The sequence below is a fragment of the Pygoscelis adeliae genome, unplaced genomic scaffold (assembly GCF_000699105.1).
Source record: "Pygoscelis adeliae isolate BGI_AS28 unplaced genomic scaffold, ASM69910v1 Scaffold294, whole genome shotgun sequence".
Taxonomy (NCBI): domain Eukaryota; kingdom Metazoa; phylum Chordata; class Aves; order Sphenisciformes; family Spheniscidae; genus Pygoscelis; species Pygoscelis adeliae.
In genome coordinates this window covers 746,990-769,677 of record NW_008824722.1, presented here as the reverse complement: position 1 = coordinate 769,677, position 22,688 = coordinate 746,990, and the positions used below count along the sequence as shown (strand labels likewise).

Genomic DNA, 22,688 nt, shown 5'->3' with positions numbered 1-22,688 from the left:
CAGGCTTGTTCCTTGGCCCTAACAATGCAATTACAGCCCTGCAGATCGCACTGTTTGTGCATTAAGTACAGAGCCAAAACGAGGCGAATTGATCGTTTGACTTTTGGAGGAGCCATGTGATCTCTGCGTGCGGGTGATCCGGCATGCATCAGTGGGCAATGCTGCAGTACACGCCTGACGATGAACTCGCTCCACACTACTCCCCCTCCCCTGTCCGCTCCTAACAGCAAAGACGTTGGAGCCTACGCCACGTTAACCCCCATCGGTCTACAAAAACTGGCTCATTTTTAGCAGCTTTCTTGCTAGGCTGAACTCAGAACTCACTCTGCCTTCTGAAATGTGAGACTTGCCCACACCGATGGCTTCCCTGCAGCGGGCTACACTATGAAATGATTATTCCAGCGCTTCACAACACAAGCTTTAGCACAAGAATTGGACGTATTTTTCAAACAACTTTTTCAGTTCTTGCATTTGAAAACTATTGAAGACATATATAGTTAATGTCACAATGATAGTATTTGTGTTCTCTACCATCTGAGGGTGCTGCCACTGCAGATGACTACTTAAAAGATGCTCCTCTGTGTTTTGCACCACTTACCACTAAAGCCACCAATGATTTGGATTCCAAACTGTTTCACATTTCCAGCACAAAAGATCCCAAAGTACTTTATAAGTGCAAGTCCAGTTTGTTTAATAACTCTCATCCTGGTGAACACTCCTTACAAGCTTAACATGACAGGACCTGAATGAAGACCTCAAGGCTGTAATTCTTTATGCAGAGTACCAATCACCAAACCAGCAAACGCTTGGGGTGGAACTACAGCATGCGACACTACACACAATACAGGTGCAGGGGAATTTTAATTAAAGTTGCCAGGTAAAGTTCTAAATTTTAAAAGATTTCTCTTAGCATCTTCACTGCCTGTATACTGAGAGGATCCCAAGATGATTCAGTTTAGAAGGGACCTTGGGAGTTCTCCTGCCCAACGCAGGGTGCATTATGAGGTCAGACCAGGTAGCTCAGGGCTTCATCTAGCCTGGTCTTGAAAACCTCCAAGGATGGAGGCTGCAGAGCCTCCACAAGCAACCTGTTCCAGTTGACTGTCGTCGCAACAAAAAAGTTTTTCCTTATAACCAGTCAAACCTGAGAATGAGTTTCTAAGACCTGTGTGGGAACCCTTCCAGTATTTACTAAACGCAACTTGACAGGTAACGCCAATTTGCTTTCTCGAGATTCCAAACCCAGGGCTCCAAAAAGTAGAAACATCTCCATCGAGTTGACCGAACTTTGGAAAGGATTCTTCATACCAAGATTTTGCATATCACCTGACTGACCATCCTTACTGCAGAGCTTTGAGAACTGATCTCCAGAATACACTTAGAGACCCTCAGCTATAAAGCATTTTATGAGTTAACTTTTATATTACTATTTCTTCAAAGTGTCTTTTGCATTTAAAAAAAAAGTTTAATTCTTTTTTAATTTGTGGCTTCATTGACACGCAAAGTCATTTTGGGTGGTAAGAGAAGCAGAAGTGACAACCACTTCCACAGTGTTTGTGTAACTGAAGACTAAAGAAGCCTGTTTACATGTAGTTTAACACTCAAAAGAAACTCTGAACAGCTGAAATGCCTTATAAATAGCTCAGACCCAGAGGAAGTGCAAACGTCTGCATTGTGAATTGTAGATCTTAATTACAGACAATGGCTGGTACAGCAAGTAGCACGGAAAAAAAAAAGTGAAACAGTTGCACTGTTCATGGTTGGCAATAATTCTTCAGGAAAATATTTACTATCAATCAGTTATGAGAAAAGGGACTCTGCGCTCATAAAACAGCACGTTGCTTCTCATACCAGGACCATTTTGCTTCAGCATAATCTGAATTTAAACAGCTTGTTTCCTGCGGATATAATTTTGGAAATAAATAAAACAAGTCTATCAAAATCTGGAGAATGTGTATGGTGGGGTGGGGTGGGGTGGGGGGAGCAGGAATATCACATTTCTTTCTCAGTCATTTGCGAAAAGGTTATTAGACCGAGGGGAAGCTAAAGCATAAAGATTGTCTTGACCTAAAAAAACATATAAAAAACAAGAAACTCGCAATTAAGATAAAAGTAGACATACTACTAAGAAAGGAAGATGGTCATCATTAGGTCAAAGCTTTTAGATAAACCTCCAATGCTGTTTTATACTTGTGCTGTCTACATACTGAGAATTCACAGTTTCAAAGCACTTTTTGAACATTAAGCAATCCCAGCAATGTCCTTGCAATACCCGCCATTCACACAACCCTCTTTTTACAGAAAGAACACCTACAACAGAAGGGTAAAATGACATGCTTAAATCTCTATTAGCCAGTGGCTGAGGCAGTGTTTATCCAGTTTGCAATGGCCTCAAAAACCGTCATCCCAGAGAAAGGTATATCCAAGCGACAAAAGGGGACTCCTGCTACTGAGGAGTTTGGAGCTGAAAGCGTGTCCACTGACAGCCCCACTGCACGATTACACAGAAGCTTAATACTAAAAATTAAGGTATGGAGGAACATACTTTCTCATTAAAACAGTAGAAGGAGTATCAGAAAACTGAATGTAGCTAGTCAAATAATATTTGTTCATGATTAAATCGCTCCAATTTCAAGCTCAAGGACTGGAAAGGCTTCAAAAGCACTGGAAAACTATGCATTATCTGAAGATATACCGACTCAGTGGTATATCACAGCAGAACTCTGAGTTGGTTGTGTTGTTCACGCAAAGTAAATGCAGGGACACTCTTAGGAAAGAGGAGCCATCAATCCGTGACATAAAGGGAGTTGAGAGTACAAGAGGGACACTCTTCAGATCAATTTGTCCTACTGCCAATTGGAACATCCAGCCTGGAACCCTAAGTGTTTGTTTATTAAAGAGTATTCATGGTTTCTCCTTTGAATTCATATAAAAATTCCAAGCTCAATGTTATTATTGTGCAGACTATTTTTATTCTAAAAATCCAGAAGTAGCGATGCAGAAAGAACGGACAAAGGAAGGTAGATTTCGATTACCAGCTACTTTCACCACTCCTTGCTTTAGATGAATCATCCTTGAATGTAAAATGTGTAGCTATAGCTAAATAACATCATGCATCTTTGAAAGAAAATTTCACATAGCATACTTGAAGTGCCAAGCCCTGTTCTGTGTTTCCAGAATTGAGTAGAACGTAGCTCTGTCCCACTGTATACTACAAACAGCTTGCCAAGCAGGCAGAACATGCTTAAGCAGGAGTTTTCATCCAAGGGTCAAAAAAGCATCATACAGTTAAATTTCACAGCAAGAATAATATTATTCAGTTCCCTTTTTGAAGAGGAGCAAGAAAAGCCATCGTGGCCACAGAGGATAAAATCACAGTGGTCCCGGATGCAGAACAGAAGAGAAACTTGTTTGCACACCCAGGAGCATCACAAGAATCCTAGTGACATACCAGATGCCAGGGGATTTTTAACTGTGCCCCTCTCTAATTGAGGATGAAGCACACACCAACACCATTATCTGGCCTGAAGATACTGGCTTACAAAATATGGAACAAACAATAGGAACAGATGCTCATTTGGCCAGATTTCAATAAGCCTCATTAAAACCAAACACCCTGTCTTTGGAGCTCAGGTTCATGCTACAGTTCTACCTTATTTAAGCATCTAGCACCAATTCCTGAGAAAGCTGTCCACTTGTGGTTGCACACCAGTAGTATCATAAAAAGAAATCCTCTCACAGACATTTTTTGGTTTCTGCAGAGACAAGCAGGAAGATTTTATATATACGTGTGTATGTACACGTATATAAAAACACAGTTAGAGATTGCATTTCCTTTTTAAAGACATTAGGTTAAATATACATCAGACCTGTTGATCACTCAAATGCAATGGGCAACAAGATGCCAAAAGATTAATGGAAAAACTCCTGAGGGTGGAAGAGAACCGATGTTACAGATCATGCAGGTGACATCTGTGCATTACAATATATAATTTTTAATTCAAGATCCCACCTCTTTAGTCAAAACATGAGCACACCTGAAACAATTTCTACTGCTCCTTATTTGTTTCTACCCAAATATGCCCAAGTCCCATCAATGGGGTTTCAGAGGACAAATACCAGAAAAGCATGGCTAAGAACAAAATACAAAGATTCATCAGAATGTGACATTCTACTTTTATTTTTAAATGCCTGAATAAAACTAGATAATCCGTAGGTTTCCAAAAGCCACTGAGCACCTGGCTGCACAGTCAGCATAACATTGTATAGAAGACCGGGCAGACAAGGTTTCCTAACAAACAGACTTCCTTGAGTGGTCAAAAAGACAGGAGCCCTACACTGCTCTCTGTACTTGAAAATGCATATATGTTTATTATAAACTTCTTTTCCCTCCATTTTAGAAAGAATGCCAGTTGTTCGGTTGGTAAGTTACACCTGACTGTCCTGTGCAGAAGCATTCCTTCACAAGAGAGCTTGATGGATGGACAGTGCTTCAGTCTGAAAAAAGATATCTCAATATTGATGTGTGTGGCCTCAAGGGAAACAGCACATCATTCTTTGAACAAGCTTTAGAAACATCAGGCACATCATCAGCAAATGGCATTAATACAGTCTTAACAGAGCACAATTTTCTTTTTTGCAAGTAGGTACAGAATCAGAAACTCTGTTTTCGGAAAAAGCATCGTCCCTTGCAGACTGGCTGACACTTCTGACAAGCATGTAATAATGCTGACTGTGGCTCCCAGTCAGGGCTGATACTGCACTGCAGAATCAGAAAAGGTAAATCATGATTTCCAAAGTAACCCTTTTTGTTTTTCAATGCCAGTTTAAAAAAAAAATAAATTGAAACCCCTTTTCCAAAAGCGCTGTAGATAAAGAAACCCACAGTTACACTTTCCAGTATTCACCCTCTTGACAAAACATTTTAAAGTCCAAGGCTGTAAGACACATCAATCATGGAGGATAAAACTCGCCATGTGCATAAGGCTAGAAGAAGGCCTCTGAACTCCTTAAATCCCATTTAAGCCCTTCACCTAGGGAACATTTAACAGTTGTGCCATTTGCCTGTGCCATCACTGAGCCATCTGCATTTAGCTAACTGGATTTATAAATGCTTCAACACTTCTGGAATTTGAAAGACAAGCTTTCTTAGAACCTATTTCATTTTGGTTTGTAGCTGGGAAGGCAAAGGAATACAATAGCCAGGCAAGCTAGTATAGGGGAAACATATCCCCAGAAAAGTCTACGTTTTTTCATATATATATATATATATATTAAAAAAATCTAAATATTATAAATATGTATGTGTATGTGCATATACGCACGTATACATGTATATAGATGTTTTTTCATATACATATGCGATGGCAGATTGTCCTACAGCATATATACATACATTTTGTCCTACAGTATATAGAGACACAGTACATATGCTTTTTCATCTCTGGGGTGATGGTTCAAATTCATCCTCAATAACATGAAACGAGTCTTGCTGTTCCTGCCTTGAGCCCTACCCACACCTCTCACCATGATCCCACTGAAACATAGTTTTAGAAGAGTTTATTATCTGGGGCATTAGGATGTTAAAGGTATGTCATTTCAGTTAAAAGAGGCATCACGTAAATTAGCTGTAGTTCTTGCACATCCTTGCTCCTTAGTAAGATGATCAGGTCAAACAAAATGCTATAAAGCAGATGGGGTTGAATGGGTTTACTCTAGCTAGCTTGCTGTGAGCTGCTTCACGGCATCAGAATGATGCTGTAGGCCAATATAATTCAGTCAGAGCTGCTCCGGTGCCTTGCTCAAAGAGTTTCACCTACTTTGTATCATAAAGCGCCTTAGGAAGCAGTGTGTGATACCAGTCATCTTAAGCTAAGAATGGAGGTGTCGGTATTAAATATTAGCACTTTGTACCAAGATTGGTAGCTTCTCTCAGAAGTGCTTCGCCCCTGGAAGGTAACCTGGTATGTCAAGCACAGTTTACAAGCGCTAAGCCACCTGCAAGCACCACGACAAACTTTTATGATGGCCAATTCCTTGACAGGAAACAAAAGTAATGGGACATCCAAATTTCACCAGCAAAATCCCAGCAAAGATTTACCTGGGAAATTATCTTAATGGTCAATACAAAAGTGGGCCCCCAAAGGGACAAGGCACCTTTAACAACCATTCAAAGTATGAAAAAAAAGGACTTCAAGAAGATCAGGGAACAAATAACTGAAAGAGAAAACAGGCTTTTGAGTGGTCAGGTTTGTGGTGACAGAGGAGCAACAAAATGCCAGCTGGTTTCGGTAACAGATGGCTGCGTGCACTGATCTGTCCTGCATGCCCATTCTAAACTTCCTTTCAGTGGAAATACGAAGCTTACACAAGGCTAAACACATCCTTCGCGCAGCCTTTCTATACATATTGCATCACGATTCAAATGTTTTCCATTCACGAACAGCCCTACATGTATGTTATTTTACTCTAGTTACACTGAATTTTAAGAAAAGAGGGTGACTAATGGCACCTCGTCTTTTTCAATCACATCTACTACAATTCTCAAGGAGTGACTTTTCTCTGATGGGCTAATATATCCATTTTCTTACCATTCTGACTGCCATACCTCCCTCCTCCCTTTCCCTTAAATACAGCATTCACTGTATTTTAGTTGAAAGGTCTTTCTTTTTGCACATCCTCTCCGGTAGCTAAGAAAGGGAACGATGATACAAAGAGCTCTCATGCAGTATTTTTAGCATATATCTGGACATTTATCATTTGAAGTTGCCACAGCTAATTACATGGCAGGCATAGGTCATCCCACTGGAAAAGCCTATTACTTGTATAGCAGAATGAACCCTTCAATCCTAGATAGCTCAGGACTCAAGTAATAATTTTGAACAGAGAAAAACAGCAAGTCTGAAAACTCTACACTGAAGGACAGAAAAGCCTACCCAAAATACTCGCTTTCTGTTTAAATATTTTTTTCTAACTGTAATTTTTAACAAGAACTTTTCATTGATTAACAATGAACAATCTGCTAAAAAACCCTCAAAACCAAAGCCGTTCTCTTACTTACTTTGGCCACACAATTTTCAGTCTTCATAGCAGTGCTTCCTAGACATACTGTTTCCTGGTTTAAGCACAGTCTGGCACAGCTGTTGTAGGTCTGCAGAAAGATTAAAATGGTTATGAATAGAAGAACACGATTTTCTTTCAGGCACCACATTTTTGGCACAGGAACCCACAACAACTCTACTACATTTTCTTTTTCCTAAGGTGTAAACGTTTCAAACCAAAATAAACTAGTTTACAGGAAAAGCCTACGTTGAGGGCATGCACGTCCTCTGAGAAGCTATGTACAATTTTATAGTTCTAAGATACAAAGGGAAAAAAAAAAGACTTTTCTGCTCTTTTCCTTTGAAAAAGGAAAAAAAAAATCTGATCTCAGTTGTTCAGTCTTTCACAAAATGCTGCATGACTGAACAACTAAAGCAAGGTGATTTCTACATGCTAGTTATCACAGTGTATGTCAAATGTTAATAAACATCCCCTGTCTTTATCAGGTAAAATACATGGGGACAGTATGAAGCTTATAATCAGAAGGGAGCAAATGCAGACCACATCTCACTTGTATTTAATCTTCCCAATTTGGAAAGCTTTTTCTTTTAAAGTAGAATGTCTTTTTTCTTTAACTCATACACTGTCCTGCCCAGGGGACCCTCAGCTGAGGCTGCAGACTTTGGAGCCTTTGCAGAACACACTACTCATAGTCTCTCCCTTTTTTAAGGGCAGCATATGAACAGAACTTAGGAAGTGTGCTTAAAATTATACTCTGGTTTATTTCGCTATTTAAACTAAGATGCCTGAAGAACTTGGGAGTTTCTAACGGAGGCTTCCCACCCACCCCAACTTTCAACACCTTTTTAATTACTACTTGATTAAGCTCACATTTTCTAGTAGTAGTAGGAGTATAGTAGCACCTAAGAGCTCCAGTATTGGATTAAAACCCCAGCGCTTGTCGCCATTTACAGAAAACTGCTCCCAAGCAAAAGTGGCAGCCCAAAAGCAAGCACAAACTTGCTTTGTTGCAAGAGTAGTAAGTGGACCACAGAGAAGATGTTGCTACCTCAAATAGTTACGTAGGGAAAATCCAAGAAGCATGTTGAAAGAGAATGAAATTAGACTTGCTACAAAGACATTTCCAAGAGCACTAAGTAAAACATACTAACATTCATGATATTTTTAAGATTGCCTTAAGGGGAGGACGCACAAAGATTTGTAGTGAACTGCCTGTCAGTTATATTCAGTAATATTTGCTGGCAATCTCTGAAGAACCTTCTTTCAGGGCTTGCTACGGATTTCTATTTGTTTGATTTGAAACTAGTTCAACCCCAAACCTGCCATAGGATACAAAACCTGTAGGCCACACTGACATGCTAAGGGCTCCTAAACCTCTCCCTCTGCTCCAAAGCTACGACATCAGAGCCAGATTCCCCCAGCGCTAAGCACCAAACAAATGATCTCCCCTTTTTGCCCCTCTGCTACAGGCCTGGCTCTGCGCAAGATGCAGGCAGTAGCAACACACAAACCAGCAGAGGAGCACATTGCAAAGGACATCAGAGGTAAGAATGCAGAGATTGAAAGGGGGTTACACGGAGCCATAGGAGATACATCCACAAACCCAGTGTTCCTAACAGTTTCCAGCTCAGGTGGATGGTAAGCACCAACTGATGGGAACTGAGTGTTCACAATCAGCTTATAACATTATCCACCTAAGTTCTTATGATCCTCATTAAACACTCCCTACTGCCCACCATGGGAAATCAGTATACTGGCTCAGGTGGATCTGTACTGGTCCAGTACAGTACAGACACTCTTGTGGAAATTCAGGAAATCACAGCCCTTTCCACCCTGCTTCTTTACAGACCCATCACTAAACAGAAACAAAAAGGAACACAGAAGCCCTATCGTCTCCATCACTTTAGCAGTTCATGTTTTATTTCTCAGCGAGCTCTCTAACCAGAAAACAACCAGTGGCAGACAGGAATGCAGAATATCCTGGCTCCAGTAGATCTCCTTACAAGTTATAACATCGATATCTGCTGCGACTAGCCGCCAGCTAGCAATTTCTGACTCTGGATCCGGAAGGAGAAACTGAAAAATTCAAACACATGAATCCTTTCAAAGTGCCGTGCAGATGAACAGAGTGCATCTTTCAGCAGGGGAGGTTCAGATTCAAACTGGGATTAGGCCACAAGCAAACAGAAGGCTGATGGACTCAACTTAGCCTCTTGCAAATATTTGCCAACATCATAAAACCATCACTCTGGTATGCACAGCACTTTCTTCTCAGAAGAAAGATCAGAATGGCATAAACTATTATAAATCGTGGCTTAGATGCAGTGGCCCAACTGGTGGACAGAAAGTTGACACCATCTGCTTTGCACTGACGTTCAGACAATACCATGCAAACCTCATTTTATAAGCATTGTGTTAGTTAAATTCAACCAGATTCTGAAGGTGAACCACCATGAAGAGTTGATAAGATTCTTTGTTCATTATTTACATTTGTGTAATTTAACCCATTTATCATAAATCCATGATTTCTTTCATTTGCAATTTAATTCCTAAAATTCCAGTAGCAGTATTTCTGCACAACTTATCTGCTACATACTGTAAATTTTATGAGGAGCCCTGACTCAAAGAAAGCTACTAACTCCACTTTGCAGATGAAAAGCTCAGCCACAAAAACATTTACTGAAAGCAACAGGGAAGCCTGTGGCTCCATGAACTGATCATGAACCGAACTCAGATCTTGTCAGTCTTTTTCCTCCCACAACAGGTATGCACAAAGCTCGGTAGCAAGCCAGCTTTTTAAAAGCCAGGCTTACAACAGGCTTTCTCTCACATTTACAAATGGGAAAGAGCAGACAATCCAAATACACAATGTGAAATACTAAATGCTAAATCTAAAAACCCTAGAATTTTCTGAGAAGGAAGGAAACTCACTACGCCACTATTCAAAAGTTGCGTGTATGTCAGAATGTAGATATAAATAATTATTCCAAGGTATTGCTTAATTTTTATTATTTTCATCCACACAGTACATTTTAGTGTGAACAGCACCAACTGAATTTCCAGCATCACTTGTTCATCAAATCCCACAATACCAGGACCAGTGACACTTGATGGAACTAGTATAGTATAAATGTAAAGCAGATAAAATGAAACACTTCTTCACACAGCAGGCAGTGAGCTTCTGGAGCTTGCTGCCCCAGGACACCATGGAGAGAAACAACATCAGCAAGTGGAAAAAGGGATTAAACAAACTCATTGACAGCAAGTCCATAGAGTACTCAGCAGAGAGATCCCCCGACATCCCTAGTGCAACAGCAGTAGATGCTGCAGGAGCAGGGGGGAATGGAGCACAGAGAACGGCCAGACCCATTTGCTCTCATTCAACAGCATCTTCCACTGACAGTGCTGGAGTTGGCACTGGATGAGCGGACGCTGGGTCTGACTGACCTGGGCATTCCCATGCTCTCAATACCTCTCTGCCCTTTCACAACATGGCAACAACACTTAAATCCCTCCTTCCCAGCCTTTTCAGCCACAGAAAGGAGACAAGAACATGCTTTTACTGTGAGAATCAACTTTTACGCAGTAATTTTATTACGTAAAGACCTATGTAAGTGCCAAATTACCTGACGATCATTTAGTCCTTCAGCAGCTCTTTGTTTCTCAATAAAAGTAGTGAGGAAAAAAAGAAAATTAAAAGGAGTATGTATAAGGGATTCAACCCATCAGGATGCAGATTTGAGAAATAAAACATATAGTGATCTTCAGTTCAACATCCATTACTATGTTTGCAAAGTTACAAAGTTCTTCTGTTCTTACTTTCACATTCTCACAGAAGAATGCATTATTAGCCTTGTGGGATGAATAAAAAGGGTAAAGAAGATTCACGTGCATGTTCCACAATATGTTTAAAAAGGTTTCAAGCAAAAACGTAGATGAAAGCCTAGTTCTCCCCTAAAGTCCAGGGGAAAAAAGAGGTAATGTCACTCTACTTAATAGGTCTCAATGGAAACGTATTGATAATGTTGCAAAGAAGCTGCATCTGGCTCATGAAGTCAACTCATGAGAAGCTGGGAGAATATATTGTGAAGGAAGTACTATATGGCTGCCCTCTTCTAACGTTCCTCTGTAGGCAGCAGTTACTGGCTACTGCGAGAGACAAGATTACTGCTGGACATGGAGATTTGATTTCATCTGGTATTGTTATATTTGTGTTCGTACGCTAAGAGTTACTAGTAAATAGACCTAACTGAAAGTAGAATGAATGTCATATCATCAAGTAATAATGCAGAGCCCTACATTTTAGGTGAAACATTTGATGGTGTCTCATGCTACACTGCAACATCAGAGTACCTCCTTTCATTCATTCTGATGCCTACGGGAACATTGACTAACCTGGAAGAAAACCAAGAAAATCAAAACCAGAACCAAGCCTCAGAAAAGCAAATTGCTCAAGTTCACCTTTAAAGCTCGACCCTTTTACGAATCTTATCTAATTTGCACCAAAACTGTTCAAGTTTCTCCTCACCTTTCATCAAGATAAGAGGTTTCTTCGCCAAGGAAAAGCAGTCTGAAATGGTAGCCTGGTTCAATGCCACAGGCAGATAGCTTTGCGTTGGAGTGCTTTAATATGTTTTTATATTGCATATAAAGCATGCAAACATAAACCAGTTTGTTGAAAACTACCCTCTTTGTGGAAGCTGGCTGTAATTCTGAACAAGTTTTCAATTTTCACACTGCTGCTAGGGTAAAACATTTTAAAGAGTTTAATTTTTACAGTGCCTTCAATGACACGAGATTATCTAACAAAGTAATGGTTAATCAATAGAGGGCTTAGTTGTCAGGTGAAACATATAACACACTAAAAGGGATTGATTGCAAGGCTCCTCCTTATTTACTGGAAGGTATATATTTAAAATGACACAAACTTGTTACCAAGCTGCATTCCTTTAACCTTGCAAAAGCCGTCTGAGAACAGTGTTAAGCAGCCCTATAGCAAAACAAGCTCTAATGAAAAAAAAAAAACCCTACAAATATATGGCAGCACCAAATCATGTCAGAAGCAGGGGAACCACAAAGCCGTATTCACTCTCAGCCAAAGGCTTAAAATGCCACAGAGACGCTAGACTATGGTTCACTAAAGATAGAGCTGTATCTGATCTCATTCCGTAAGTGTCTTTGGTTACATTTTTCTTTTTAAAGAAAGTATGATCCTGCTCTTTGACATAAACACATAAACATTTCTACTCTTGTCCGCATAGCTCTGGACGAACACTGAATGCCAACCTGAAGCCTCGAACCCCAGGCAGATCTCTGTGTGTGTGTGTGTGTGTGCAGCTTTTCTGCCAACTGAAATCCATTTCTTTGACCATTTATTCCGAGAATCCCCAGTCCCTGAACAAAACTCCACTTTTTAATAGAAGCTGCAACCCAGGAGTTCAATAAGATTTCCCCCCCCAATAGTTAATAATTACATGATTTATCAGAGAAAGATAACACTAATAAAAACACAGCAAAAAGACGAAACCCATACCCTCCCTTCAAGTCATTTTCAGGGAAAAGATTATTAAACTGTTCTTTTTGAACAAGGGCTTTTGTAGCTAAGCACAAATTGCCAAACGGTTAGAAAAAAAAGTTATTAGACTCCGAAGAATTCAGCAGAAGTGGGAAGTTATATAAACAAATCACTCCAGCAGATTTGGAAAGATCGCTTTCATCTTACTTAGTCTTAGGAGACTTGCATTAATTACCCTTTAAAGGTCTTTCACATGGACTATTTAAAATAAATGCAATTTATTTATTTATTTCAAATGAGGTGCTTCTTCTGAAAGAATTAAGTAATCTCAACAAATTTAAAAACGTTTTTATAAACAGGTAATTAAAAAGAAGACTAGAATTAAGTCAAGCTGTAAGACATTACCCAGGATTCGCCACGATTATTTTCTTAAGATGAAATTTTTGTTATCCCTAGCCCAGCCTTGGGAAGGGTAGTCTCCACAGAAAGTTGTAAGACAAAATAAAGACGAGCCAAACAAAAAACTAGATCATTTACAGGATTTTCCCTAAAGCACAGTTTGTCATATTGCAATTACACCTTGCCGACTGTGAAAGCCAGAGTCCTTAATATTGCCACTAGAGGGAAGACGTGTCTCAACACATGGCAGTGGTAGTTGGGGAGTGGATTTTCTTGAGCAATTACCATAACAAAGCTCCCTTGGCTGTGTGTACCTTCTAATTACTCAGTACAATTAAAATGACTTACCTAAAACAAACAGGGAAAAAAAAAAAAAGGCCCCTAAAACAAAAAACCTCAAGACAATACAAACAAAAAGCCTTACTCCAATCTGCCTGTTATCTGAAATTACATTAAAGCTGAAGATCTTTTTTCCTCATTCATCAATGCACAGGGGGGGAAACAAAAAAAGAGTATGCCACAATGCCCACACACCACGGGGTTGTTCAGCGACGTAAAAGCATTAAAACAAACAAAAACAAAGAGCAAGGAGAACTAGATCCCTTGTTAAAGAAGAAAAGAAAAAAAAAGGAAAAGGAAATGTCGTGGTATTTAGCCATCTGGTAGCTGCTTGAAAACAAATTGTCCTCAAAAGAGCAGAAATACAGTATGTCTTCTCTCAGTTCACTGGCTTATGAATCAGACTTCCCCCCCGCTTTTTTTTTTTTTTAAAAATACAGGCATGGCAACGTTAGACTTCTGTGCTGCTGCTTCTTTTACTTCCCTCCTGTCCCACTGTGCAAAGATAACCACGGTCATCCCAATCAGATCCGATTATTCCAACTTGGATGCATTATTTGCAGTCTTTTGGGATACATCTTCTTGGGCCCATTGTTCAAAATCCCTCAGGATTTTTTTTTTCCTGACAGCTACTTGCTGATTTTTAAACCCTTAAATCTTTCATTTTATAAGGCATGTCATTAAGGGAAGATGGCAGCCAAGTGATTTTTCTTTCCATTGACAATTTGTGACATTTTTCCAGCAGCGCGCAAGGTGTTGAAAACCTGGCAGCTGTTACCTCCCGGGATGAAGATCCTTTTTTATCCTCCCTTGACAGTTTAACTCAATGGGTCAGCACCTTTAAAGACTGCAAAGTACCACTGAAGTGGATGGAGGCTTGAATTACTGCTCCCTCCCTAATCAATGTAAACCCTCACTGCAGGTGAAACTCTTCATCTATAGAGGTGCATGGGGGAGGAAAATGTAATGCCCTGAGCCAGATGGTTTTCATCTTGTTTTTTAAAGAAGAAAGGAACAAGCTAACAAGGGGACAGCTACTTTGTTAGCTTCTTGGCCTCTCTCATGGCTTTGGATCCCCAGGGTTCCAGCCACACAAGAGAAAGAATACAGAAAAACATAAACACTTAAAGAAATATAACTAGGGGGCTGGCAACACGCTGCTTTCAAAGAGTTGAGAGCCCTGTTCAGCACTTTATTTATCACTGCCCACGTTCTTCGGATGGTAAGTGGACATGGACACAAAGGGCAGGGGGGAGCAGACAACACTTGCAATTTACTCAATTACAGAGGAATGCAGAAATGCGGCGGGGTGACAGATTCCTATTAGCGCTAATGCTGAAAGAGCCCAGTGGCCTTTCTGCCACAAGGCAGCATTCCCATTGTAACTTAGACTCCGGCACAACCCGTGCCTTGGCTAGTTTTTTAATGTGCATTATGTGTCACAGAGGAATGGAAATTATTTTTTTAATGTTGTTTGAGAATAAAGAAAAAAAAATTAAACAGAAAGAATAACCTTGAAAGTAAGACTAAGGATGTACTTCTAGCAATTTCAGGAGGCTTTTCAGCCAGCAACTCCTTACTAGCAAGCGTTAATAGTGTAAAAGAAGAGGTAACCAGGATAACTTCACAGACCAGGTACGTCCTGCCTCGGCCAGCTCTCCAACAGAAGCCAAATTTCAACTGCAGCATCTTCCCCGGAGGGAGGGAGCTGAAGGACCCTCATTTCCTCCCCACCGTGTAACCCTCCCCACCAGTCGAAAAGAGGGCTTCAACTTTGCACAGCAGAAATACTTTTGAGGAGGAGAAATACGCCTGGAGAGGAGCCCTAAGCAGCGGGATGAGGCTACCAGCTGGAAGTAAACCGTTGACGGTTGCTACTTTTTGCCTTTCCTTTGCTCTACCTTCTTTAACCGCTTTCTGCTTCTCATGGTTTGCTTGTGTATTGGCTTTAAACTCTAAGATCAGACTATGCCTACTTCAACTTTGAAATAGCGCCTAGAGCACGTTTTAGGTGCTACATGTAATTTTACAAAATTATCTCAAATCCGTAAGAGTGAATTGAGATAATATTCTGTGCCAAAATGGTAAGAGTGAAAATTCTTGAAAATGCTAAGGGGCCTGTTTGAACGGGGTAACAGACAGGGATTTTTTCCCCCGGACTTCCATCTGGAAGCTTACAGAAAGACAGCAGAGTCCAACGTGAGGTTTGCAGGAGGTACGGTGCGGCAGCCTTGCTGCTGCCAGCATTTCCCCACAAGGCACCTTCGCCCACAGACAAACCACAGCAGCAAAAGGCACTTCATTATTGCTCCACCGAAGAGAAGGGAGGGAGGATTTTAAACAACCTGCATTGTGCCTGTCTTCTTTAAAAACCAGCGGGGTAATCAAGTTCAGGGCAGCCCTGGACAGCTGCCCTGTGACCTATTCATGCTGACCCCCACTATTCATCACTTTCCTTAGGACTATGAGGGCAAGCTCCCGGGGAGTGACCACCACAATAGACAGATACGAGCCAACAATAATACGGTTCCTGCAAAAAAACCAGATGGCACTGCAATAAATTTACAAATCTGCATTCATGGCTCTGTTAAAAACACCCAGAAGCTAAAAGGCTGGAGGGGCCCCCAGAGAGCTTCCCCTTCCCAGTTTCTAAAGGCCGTCTCTCTCCCCAAGACTATTGAGCTCATGTTCTTCATAAATGAAGAATGGAGACATAGCCCTTAAAATAACAAATGTCTGACCTAATCAATCTAGTGTTTGGGTCTAACGCTAAATGATAGGCACTGAAAACTAATTATGTTTTTTGGCAAGGAAGTTGAATTAAAATGGAAACACACAGGTTAAAAAGGCACTGAAGCATTTGCGAGTCCCTTTGAAAGGGCGGCGCACACACACACTCACACGCTCACACGCAGGGCTTCAAACAGGAACCTGATTCAATAACTCATGCATTTATTTTTAAAATGAATCAGATTAGTCCCATGTGTGACCTGCCGGTCCATCTGCATGAGCTGGACTTAATGGGCACTCTTCTCACGCTTACTTCAGTTTGAAGTATGAGAGAGATAAATTTAGTTTAATTTTCAACAGATCAAGCTATCCATTTTCCAAATGGACCATCTGGATCAGCCTATTAAAATTAATTTATAACTTTGCAGTGTGAAAATTCGTTTGTTAGCTTAAATAAAGTTGCCAAAAACTTTTGCCACTTGTCATTGTTTTTTCTGAAGTCTGTTTTCATACTATGATTTTCAGTTTACCCCTTCAAAATTTAATTTTGTCAGATCAAGCACTCAACAAGAACTGAGCATTTGTATCCTTACTTCAAAGTCTGTCATAGCTTAGATCTTTTCACTGTTCCAGCTAACAGCATCAAGTTCATTGCCTTTTTCTGTTTCCTTTCCCAGTGCTAATCTCCGTGCCTCTTCTGCCTTGCTGCCCCTCATGCACCTAAGAGTGGCCGTGCCTCCCACGTCCAGCAAGCCAAGGACACAGCTCCACTTGTTGAAACTTCTGAAGACACCCTTCTCCAAAAAACATTTTAATCAACAGAAGAATGATATTTCTCCTAATAAGAGGTCCACAGCACTGAGCAATGGGTGTCTTCAGCCCCTGCTCACAACTTCAGATGCTTAAGTAACCATTACACCTCCTTATTACCTCCACCTTCTGGTATGTCTGTTCCACAAACTCACCTAAGAAAACATTTATGGCTAAGGCTGCATACCAGCACCGCAAAGAAGGCAAGAAAAGGTAATGTACCTTTACTTAAACTTGTCAGCAACTGAACATGTCAAGACATCACACTTCGCCTGAAGTGGTCTGATGCATCTCATTAATTTACTAAAACTAATCAAAAAGTACTAAATATGTGGACACTTTCACTGGAAAGACCATTTAAGTACAGACTTCTCCTCTACCCACATACACGCATTCAATTCCTCTGTGCATGTAGGTCCATGTTCCCCAATAAAGAAATTTTAACAGCGATGTCTTAAGGGAGGGACAGAAAATATGAGACCGTACACTCAATATTTACCAAGTTAGCATCTTTCCACTAAGATGGAAAGCACTTTTTGTGTATTACTGCTTTGACAGCATTTGCAGATCAAATCTTCTTGGTTTTACAAAGTATGGATAGATGTAAGACAGGGTTGCCACTCTGCATACCTTCCTGTAGGAGATGCAGATCTTTCCAATACATATCACTCTACTCATTGATTATGAGTATATGGGCACATGGCTGCATATGTGTCTGATTTCTGCAACTGGAGTTGGAAAACTCCCCATGCTTCTTGTTCATCACTAATAGAGAAGAGGAGCAATCTGAGCTTCCAAAATGCTCGGACAGCTTTATTTATGCCTACATAAAGAACCAAAATTCCTTCTACAACAGGCACAAAATCACGGTCAACCACCTCCTACAATCTAGACAAGAGGGCACTTGCTTTAAGACTAAGACTACATCTTGAACTTGCCCACAAACACTGTTCTCAACACAAAAAGCCCCAGATAGCAATCAGAAGACCCAAGGATTTTGTCCTGCATCTGTCCCTGTAAAGACTGGACACAAAGATGGAGACTGATACAACATCTCAACTGTGTATCCTGAACACAGCTAACCATCTTTGACGTAAACAATGTCCATGTGAATTATTTCCAGTACGAAATATTTGGACAGTACAAGTGTTTTTTTTAGGGGTATTCTTGATATCTAGTCATCTTGGTTATGATGAATTGTGAACCTGTGGGAAAGACAGCTTTCCCTGGACACTAAGAATACTTCTGCAGATTGAAATATAACGGAAGGGAAACCTAACTCAAGAAACTGTATCTTCTTGATCTGTATAATACTGCTTGTGAATATCTGTCTCCTCCTTGATCAATAATCACGAGGACGGACTCAGTGCAATGAGAAGGCACACAAAACAGGTAAGTCATGTTCCTTTTGACTTAACATCTCTTATTTGAACCTTTTCTTGGAGAAGAGACATACACCTTTTCTTGTTGAACCTGAAGGCTTGCCATCAATAAGGTAACTCCAAGATGAAAAAAAACAGTTTTCTGGTGTGCTGGGGACCCTGTTGGCTATCCTGGGGATGCACAGTAGGGACCTAGTAGCTTTGCCCTCTTCCTCTAGCTCTCCTTGTTTGTTGCTGAATGCCAGAATCATTTTTAGTTTGGTGTAACATATTTAATCAATTCTTCAAGGTCATTTTTCTCGGCAGTATCTGGAACCTCGCTCGTTATCCTAGCATATTGCTTCTTGACTAAAAGACTTGCATGGACTATGTCTTTTAGATGGACTTGTCTTAGCCACATGTAGTCCTTCACATGACACCTACTCCCACAAAATCAAACACTCCTAACACAATACATTATTAAAAAAAACCCCAACAAAACACCCAAAAAAACCACCTCCCCAAAAACAACTCTGAGTACAAGAACGCTATATCAAAAAGATATTTCTTCCTTTACTATGGTTCTCACCCACAATTACTCTTGAAAATAGCAGCAGTGGAGCAGTGTAAGTACCACCCTATTCCTCTGCCCGAGACTGCTGCTCCTGTAGCTGAGATGCAGAAGGAAATGTGCCAGTTCCTCAGCTGTTGCAATGTGTGGCTGGGGTATGCACTTAAGTCACGTTCATCAATGGTTTTACTCTGATACACTGGGCAGCAACCTTGGGCAGCTGAGGCACAGACATATTTTTGCTTCTGCTGCCTGAAGGTTGCAGTGGGGAGAAAGAGCAAGGTGAAAAAGGATCTGAAATCACTAAACCCAAATTAAATCCCCCAGAAATCACAAGCCAGACTCCCCTTGTTGACCATGGGGATTTAAAAAAAAGTGATTCTTTTGAATTGGTAAGAAATTTGCTTTACTATATATAAAAGGCAAAGAGATTATGTTTTATCAGACCACCCTTTCTCCTTTCTACCCATTAGTAATTTATACGAGCATAGAAGAAACAAGAACAGGTCATTTTTCAGGTTATCAACCTGGACATCACCTCCAAGAAAATTTACCTTCAAGGGTAATGAAAAGCTTAATTGTTGTAGAACACTGAGTCTCTTGATCTGAAGCAAGGCAAAATATACTACAAACAAGACAGGAACAATTACAGAAGAAAAGGCTGAAGAGGTCCTGATGAACACCAAATGGAGAAAAGTAAAACTAGAGAGTCACAGCTGACTGCACTACATAGAAGTCTAGATTTCTTTAGAAAGAGTCATCAAACTCTCCTGAAAGCTAAATCTGTGTGTCTGATTTTCCTGGGTACAATGTGACCTGTTCAGACTTCAAAGGAGAAAAGAAAGGATCTCCATGAGCACAAGTCAGACTTCAGCTTCCAGAAGCATTTAAGGATTCAAATAGCTAGAAAGTTTTATTGCATTTTTAAAGAGACTGATCACATACCTGTCTAAGTGAATTCTTCTCAGGAATGATCTTCCTAGGGGGCTCATCATTATTACAGTCTTCTCTCTCAGAGGAATTCTGCGAAAGAAAGTAAGCTTTAATTCAGTTCTTATCCCTAATATTACTCTGCGAGGAGAAAAGAAACAGAATATTGGTACTACACAGGCTGTAGTATTTTATGCATACATATACCGGAGGCTAACTTGTACTTTTAAGCCAAACAGCTTGTTATGGCAGAGAAAGAATTTCTCCTCTTCAACACAACAATGCACCACTGTGCAGGTATCTACTGAAGCCTGTGCTTTGAGGATTTATTCTGAAACTACCAATAACAGCCACTTTGAAAAGCTGAAATGGTGGTCGGATCAGCATGGCAACACCAGTGCTCCTGAACACCCCAGAATAACTATTTAAAACAGCAGAACCTGTTGAAAACAAAAGGTTGGTAATAGGTGCAACTGTTGTTCTCTGTGCCCCTATGCTTTCAATCTGCCTAACAATTATTAATTGCACCGAGTCTGCTTGGCTGTCAAAAATCATAAAGAAATTATGATAGAGCTAAATTCTGGTGAAAGAAGTTGTCAGGAGATCCTTAAAAAAAAATAATTGTGTAGGTAGCATATGATATTATGGCTATGTTTTTAACTCCTGCTCCCTGACTCTACATGCATGTACAATTTCTAGAAAGACTGATGCTCCAAAACTTAAGCTGCCACATCCAAAGAAAGAGCATCAGTAAGACAAGAGAAGGTGGACAAGAAGAAATACAAGGACTCTTCCAGCATGAGTAAGAAAGACCACCAGGAGCCTTTTGTCCTGTTAACCTCATGATTAAAACTTGCTTTACTTGCTTTAGAGTAAAGACAGGCTATAGTTATCTCAGGACATGCACAGTCTGTAGCAAACATTTGGCTGAAAACTGCTGGGTATGTGGGGAGAACCCTGTCCTCATTGCCAAAGTCAGCTACTCTGGAAGACAGCATTCGTTTGCACGGGTTCAGCCACTGCGTTAACAGAGTAATGACAGCCAGCTTTGGGGGAATCCCACACACACATCTAAAATCAGTTTGATCACCACAGTATTCATAGCCTTAGGCTACATTCCCACGCATTCGGTAGTGAGCAACTAAACAGGTTTTAAAGAGATACAGAAAAACTGCTTAGGGAGAGCTCTGCCAGGAAAAGGGTGGTTTTCCAGTTACTTGCAGACAAGCTCAGGAGCGTGTATATTAAGGCAGAAGTTTGCATTCTGCACCTCTCTCCCCTCGTCCCCCAAATAACCTGTCCTTTGCTGAGCACGGCTCTGCCCGGCTTCTTGCAGAGCCAGCTTCCAACACCTCAGGAGACAGAAGTGGCATCTGTTGGCAAAGGAGGAGCTGGGCCCTGCAAACAGCCAGCGTGGCAGAGCAGGGCTAGCAGAAAGCAAGCAGACTGCGGGAAGCCATCAGAAGAGCAGTGTGCTCGTGTCCCCACTGCAGTGCTGCGTGATCAGGCACCGTCTAGGCAGCTCAGGTTTGCTGGTCTGGTAAAGGGGAAGAAAAGATACAGCAAGGAGGTAGGGCAAGGGTAGAAGCTGTTTGCTGAGAAATGGTAGATAAGGAAAAAAAAACCCAACCAAAAGACCCCACTTGGGATGTCATAAATTGGTCGGGAGGATTCTGTGTAAATCAAGGCTTTCAGACCAACTAGTGATTTTTGAGGGTTTGTTTTTTTTTTTTTAAACATGATATAGAACCCGCAAGGCACCATGACATCTGGGATGCTGTAACCAGGGTCTTATAATGGAAATCAATCCTAAACAGGCCTGATAAATCGCTGTAAGAGGCCAGCTTTCAAAAGTTTTCATATGAGGTCTCAGCCAGGACCAAGTTATTACATTAAATCCAGCTTAGAAGGGACTGTGATTGTAAAAACATACAAGCTAGAATCACGTATCTCCAAAAAGGAAGGTCACACATTAAAGCTGCTCTTTTCTGCCCATGAAATAGTTTAGTACGTGGTTAATTTAAGTAAGGATTTTAATTTCTGTGCTTTGGAGAAAAAGACCAAGTGTGAGAACTGTAAGAATCTGAGGTGAATTACTATACATTTCCAGGAAATGCATTTTGTTGGGGGCGGGGTGAGGTGGTTGTTTACTATTTCTGGATGCTTTTTCAACATCCACCCCCTTCCCTACAGTTAGTGCCAAAACAATTTCCCCTTCCAAGTAATCTTTCTACGACAGTGAAGTCTTACATTCTTCTCACCTTTCAAAGCCATTAAGGATCCTCCCTCAAAAAACATCAAAAAGCAGGAAAATCAGTGCTGCTGGTGAACTGTCAGCCCTTATCTTGGAATTTCTAGTTACTGCAAAGCATCAAGTTATCTACTCTTTCTTTAAGCTGAGCATCTAATTTTAAGAGCAAGCAGAGGACCATTTTGCATTCATTATCTTTATAGGTGGCAAGGCTAAGAGGTTGGCTGAACAAAGACCAGACAAAGACTGCCAAGTGCATATGGTGGTTCACAGCTTGGCGTCTCACCATTCTACAGCACCAACACAGCAGCTCCGATAGCAGACTATTAAAGAGGAGCGCTGCTCATGCACTTTTGTCGGCAAGTAAGTTACGCTTGGTGAAGACAGAATGACTGGAAAGCATTACACTTAAGAAAAAGCACAGATGTTTATAACTCCCGCTCATTTCTCAGGAATAGGAAACCCATCAATCCAGGTGCAGGTACAAGACCCTGCATATTTCAGGACTAACTGTAGCTGTATGGAAGTGAATTTCACTTGATAGGGCAACACTTAGCCATGGCCATGGGAAGAGCATAACGTAATCGACTGAAACGGTACATCTATATATTTCTCCTTGCTGAACAAGGTGGGAGGAGGGATAAACATGTGCGAGGTCAGAATAAGGTTTGCTTCAACAGGACTTCAGTGATGCTCTCGGCCGCAATAGAGGCAGACAAA

At 40.8% G+C, this 22,688-nt stretch overlaps 1 protein-coding gene across 1 annotated transcript in view; it reads right to left on the bottom strand.

The window, feature by feature from the left end:
• BTRC (beta-transducin repeat containing E3 ubiquitin protein ligase) overlaps window positions 1-22,688 on the bottom strand; it is a 100,427-nt gene that overhangs the window by 48,030 nt on the left and 29,709 nt on the right. The window contains exon 3 of the mRNA XM_009323237.1: window positions 7,061-7,150. Coding sequence (XP_009321512.1) covers window positions 7,061-7,150 — 90 coding nt within the window. The remainder of the gene's footprint in view (window positions 1-7,060; window positions 7,151-22,688) is intronic.